A 5,097-nucleotide genomic window follows, 5' to 3' on the forward strand; every position below is an offset into this window, starting at 1 on the left:
GAGGTTTCCAAGAGGTTTTCAACATCAAAGCTTGGGTCGAGGTAAAACTCTTTGAAACTTACTTTAGATTTTCAGATTTAGCTTTGTGGAACTCGTTTTAGTCGAGTTTGGTGATTTTTGGTTTAAATTTTGTTTTTGAATGGAATTCAAATGGGATTTGGTGAAACCTTGATGAAAATTGGGGGTTTTCGATTCTTTGGACCCCATTTGTTGATTTGAAACTCGATCTATACATTTCTTTTGAGAATATGTCGAAATCGGACCCAAAATTTACAGGTTTTGGCTTTGTTCCTCGCGAATCGGCCATTGTTGACCATGGAATTCTTCCCCACCGGTCAACCGGTCCAGTCGACCGGTCACCCTTCCATAGGTCGACCGATCCGGTCGACCGGTCACCTCTCCATTGGCTGACCAGTGGAGTTACACTCCTCTGTCACCGGTCGACCGGTTCCCACTGAAACCGACCCTAAACAGCCTAGAAACCCTGTTTTGACCCCGAAATTTGATGTGGGATTAACCTAACCTCATTTGAGAACTCAAAATGAGTGGATTAGCCACATGAATCCTTGTTTGCCATTCGATTCTCCGGAATAAATTTCCATTGTCAAAGAATTATGTTTTGAATTAAGAATTGTTTATGAACATTGATTTTGAACTATGGCACACTAATATGATACAATTGCATCTAATTAAATGAGAATGTTTGGTGAGAAAGATCAAACTCTAAATTGTTGATTTTGATGGGAAAGTTAGTGGCACGATTAGAATTGGAGCCTCAAAGGAAAGTAGAGGCTAGGAGAACGGAAAGCTAAACCAGGTTTAATATCCAAAAGGTAGGATATTCTTGTCCATATCCTTGTTAGCCTCACTTTAAATGATTTTGGCCAATGAAAATGTTTTAGAACAAAACATGTTGAAAGAAAATGATTTTAAAGGAAATAGCATGAATAATGCCATTAAGTTTTCCAATGATTTTGGAAATGAGATTTTAAAGAGTATCATTCTTAAAATGAAATATTTAAGAAATGATACAACGCATGGTGGCCACAGAGATCGGGATGTGAGAATCGCATCCTTGGGGGCAGGTCCCGAAACCCGTACGAATCCACTTCTTGTTTAGTGGAATTATGGCTCTGCACTTTTCATAGAGAGACATTTTTACCGCTTCTTGTTTAGTGGTATGATGAGCTGCACACTTTCATTATACAGATATTTTCTACTATGAGTATTTCCTTTTCTAAAAAGGGTTGACCGGTTCCGGGTGTATATCTTCAGACCGTAAGTACCTTTATTTTAAATGCTTTATAAAATTATATCCTACTGGGCCTTTCGCTCACCTTTCTTGTTTTCAAATGTATTAAACCCCTCCAGGAGACGCTAGGAGTAGTGCGGAGTAGGTAGCTACTACCGGTGGCGTGGACTTGACCTCAGAAAGTGAAGAGTTATCTTTCCTCTTATCTTTTACTTCGAGGCATGTATAAAAGATTGTGGATTGTAAACTTAAATATTACTAGACTGTGGTTGATGTCACATTTACTCTTGTTTATATTCATGTATGCTAAACTCCTGTGGGAATTCCTGACTTGATACCAGGGACGTGGTTTTAAACTTGTTTGGTTGGAAATTCCACCACCGTTCTTGAAATTGATCTTCTCCTGAATGAAAGGGGCTCGTTTGGAAATACCTGGATGTTTTGGATTTGAAAGAAATTAAAATATTTGCTAATCACTATCTCAAACAGGTTTAAGTTTCTAGACGAGCCTCCATGTCACAAACCCCGGTTTGGGGGGCGTGACACGACTTGGTATCAGAGCCCTTGGTTTAGAACCTTAGGGTTTGGAATTATGCATACATGAATGACATCAAAAAACCACTAAAACCGTCTAGCTTTTCAGATAAAAGAATGCCGCTGCGTCGCAAAAACCCTAACCTACCGGCGATGCCGAATGAGCAATTCATGGAAGCCATGTACGCCGCCTTCCAGGGGATGGCTACTAGAGCCCAAAATGAATGTCCCGCGGAGGACAGAAAATAGAACTACTTCCGTGAGTACAGGCGTAGTTCAATTCCTACATTCACTAGCGCGGGTGGACCCCAGGAAGTCGAGTATTGGTTTGAATCGGTGTCTAAGCATTTAAGTACCATGGGAGTACCGGATGAGTATTGGGTGGAATTCGCAGCTTTTAAGTTTGAAGGTCCTGCAGGTGCATAGTGGAAGTATATTTGGCAAATGCATGATGTAGAGGGGATGACTTGGAAACAATTCGAAGCACTCTTTAATGAGCAATTCTTTCCTCAAAGTTATCGAGATGAAAAGGCCATGGAATTCATGGGCCTACAGCAAGGGGATATGACAGTGAGGGAATACGAAGCTAGGTTCAATGAACTGTCCTGTTTTGCTCCTTCCTTGATTGAATCGGAGCGCACGAAGTGCCTAAAGTTCAAGAAAGGTCTTAAGGGTGTGATCCAAAAATCAGTGGTAGCTTTAAGGCATCGAGTCTATAGTGACTTGGTTGCAGCAGCCATCTCTGTTGAACAGGAGCACATCACCTTTCTCCAGGATCGAGAAGCTTTAGGAAGAACCTCAGGAGGACCCCAAAGGAGTAACCGAAAAAGCCGTGATCAGGGGCATGGTAGTGGGGGAGTGCCTAGTGGTAGCAGTGGCTCTTCGGGAAGTAGGAAGAGTGGACCCTATAGCTTCAAGTGCCACCATTATGGGGAGTTAGGGCATATCAAAAGGAACTGTCCTAGTAGGGGCCAACAGGTGAACCAACAGACCCGGCAATTACCGCAGAATCAAAGGGGTATTGCTCCTAGTCAAGACAGACTTCCACAGTTCACGCCTTTCTATCAGCCCCAGTTACCTGCACAGATGCCAATTCCTCCTGCACCGATCTTCCGTCCACTGAACTACTCTTACTTCCGGCCACAGGCTTCCGTATCAGTACAGTCTACCCCACCGCAACAACAGTATAAGCCTGGAAACCAGAGGCCTAACAACAACGAGAGAGGAAAGGGGAAAGCACCGGGGCAGATGCATACCATGGCCGGGGAAAGTTCTGGAGCTCATGCCGGAAACCCAGTCGTCGAGGGTATGGTACCTATCTTACATTCTTTTGTACGAGTTTTGTTCGATACTGGTGCTACGCACTCTTTTGTTTCCACTACTTTTGTGAAAATTTTAGGTTTGAAACCCGATGACTTAGAGACATCAATGTTTATAAGTTTTCCATTGAGACGTGTGGAGGTGACTATTGTATGTAGGTCGTGTGTGATCACGATTGGAAGTGAGAAATTAAAGGCAGATTTGATAATCCTTCCCATGAATCAGTTTGATGTGGTGCTTGGAATGGATTGGTTGTCAAGATATGGGGTGATTGTTGATTGCCACCGTATGAGAGTTACCTTGACTACCGATTCTGGTACGACAGTGACGTATCAGGGAGGTGTTAACCTAGTTACAGAAGAATGACTACTGAGGCATAGTGTCGGAGGACGGCAGAATTTAGCTTGTTTCTCATTCCTTTCGGCATTAGAGGGTGAATCCGGTGTCACCGGGGAGAATGTTGAGGTCCCCGTGGTCGATGAATATGCAGATGTATTCCCTGATGAGTTGCCTGGTTTACCGCCTGACCGGGAGATCGAGTTTTACATCGACTTACTTCCGGAAACGGCTTCGATTTCTATTGCTCCGTATTGAATGGCGCCTGCGGAGATGAAAGAGCTTAGGAAACAGCTCGGAGAGTTGGCAGAAAAGGGATTCATTAGGAACAACACTTCCCCGTGGGGTGCACCTATCTTGTTTGCGAAAAAGCACGACGGATCCCTTCGGTTGTGCATAGACTACCGACAATTGAATAGGGTTACCGTGAAGAACAAGTACCCATTGCCGATGATCGATGAGTTGTTCGATCAACTGGGAGGATCACGGTACTACTCAAAAATCAACTTGAGATCCAGGTATCATCAGTTGAAGATTAGGGAAGATGATATACCAAAAATAGCTTTCAGGACTCGCTATGGGCGTTATGAGTTCTTAGTAATGCCTTTTGGATTAACGAATGCTCCTGCCGCCTTTATGGATTTGATGAATCGAGTCTTCCGCCCGTATTTAGACCAGTTTGTGATAGTCTTCATTGATAACATCCTGGTTTATTCAAAGACTTGGGAAGAGCATGAGCAACATTTGAGGATTGTTCTCCAGACTCTTCGAGAACACCAGCTTTATGCAAAGAAGGAGAAATGTGATTTCTGGTTGATAGAAATCAAGTTCCTTGGACATGTTATATCTGGACAAGGAATTTCAGTGGATCCCTTAAAGATTAAAACGGTGCTACAATGAGAACGACCAAAGAACGTAGCCGAAATTCAAAGCTTCCTAGGACTTGCGGGGTATTATCGACGATTTGTAAAGGATTTTTCAAGTATTGCTGCTCCAATGACTCGGTTGACTAAAAAGGAAGTCAGGTTTGAATGGGATGCCGATTGTGAACATGCATTCCAAAAACTGAGGACTAGGCTAACCAGTGCACCGATTCTAACAATTCCTAATAGCGATGAGCCGTATGAGGTGTATTCCGATGCATCAAGACGAGGACTTGGGTGTGTTCTGATGCAAAATGGACATGTTGTGGCCTATGCATCTCGTCAACTGAAGCCACATGAACAGAACTATCCCACACATGATCTAGAGTTAGTAGTAGTGATTTTTGCTCTCAAGATATGAAGATGCTACCTTTATGGAGTAAAATTCCATATCTTCTCTAATCATAAGAGTTTGAAATATCTGTTCACTCAAAAGGACTTAAATCTGAGACAAAGAAGGTGGATGGAATACATGGAGGATTATGACTTCACCTTGCAGTATCATCCTGGAAAAGCCAACGTAGTAGCAGACGCTCTCAGCAAAAAGACTCCAGGAATTCTAGCATCTTTGGCATTGGAAGATTGGAAACGGAGTGAAACTGTAGGCGATTATGATCTTCAGTATTATGAGGATTCTTGCCAAGCTATGGTGTACAACTTGGTTTCAACGCCAATTCTTATACAGCAAGTCAAGCATAACCAATGGAAGGATTCGCATCTTCAAGGAATTTG

The 5,097-nt window shown here is 42.9% G+C and overlaps 1 protein-coding gene across 1 annotated transcript; it reads left to right on the forward strand.

Moving 5' to 3' along the window:
• Positions 1-2,230: 2,230 nt before the first annotated feature.
• On the forward strand, positions 2,231-3,700 carry LOC112093117. The gene is made up of 3 exons (XM_024170950.1): positions 2,231-3,092; positions 3,186-3,422; positions 3,537-3,700. Exons 1-3 carry the CDS (start codon positions 2,231-2,233, stop codon positions 3,698-3,700), a joined length of 1,263 nt encoding a protein of 420 aa, XP_024026718.1.
• The last annotated feature ends 1,397 nt before the right edge of the window (positions 3,701-5,097 follow it).

Source organism: Morus notabilis, unplaced genomic scaffold (genome assembly GCF_000414095.1).
Source record: "Morus notabilis unplaced genomic scaffold, ASM41409v2 Scaffold101, whole genome shotgun sequence".
Lineage (NCBI taxonomy): Eukaryota > Viridiplantae > Streptophyta > Magnoliopsida > Rosales > Moraceae > Morus > Morus notabilis.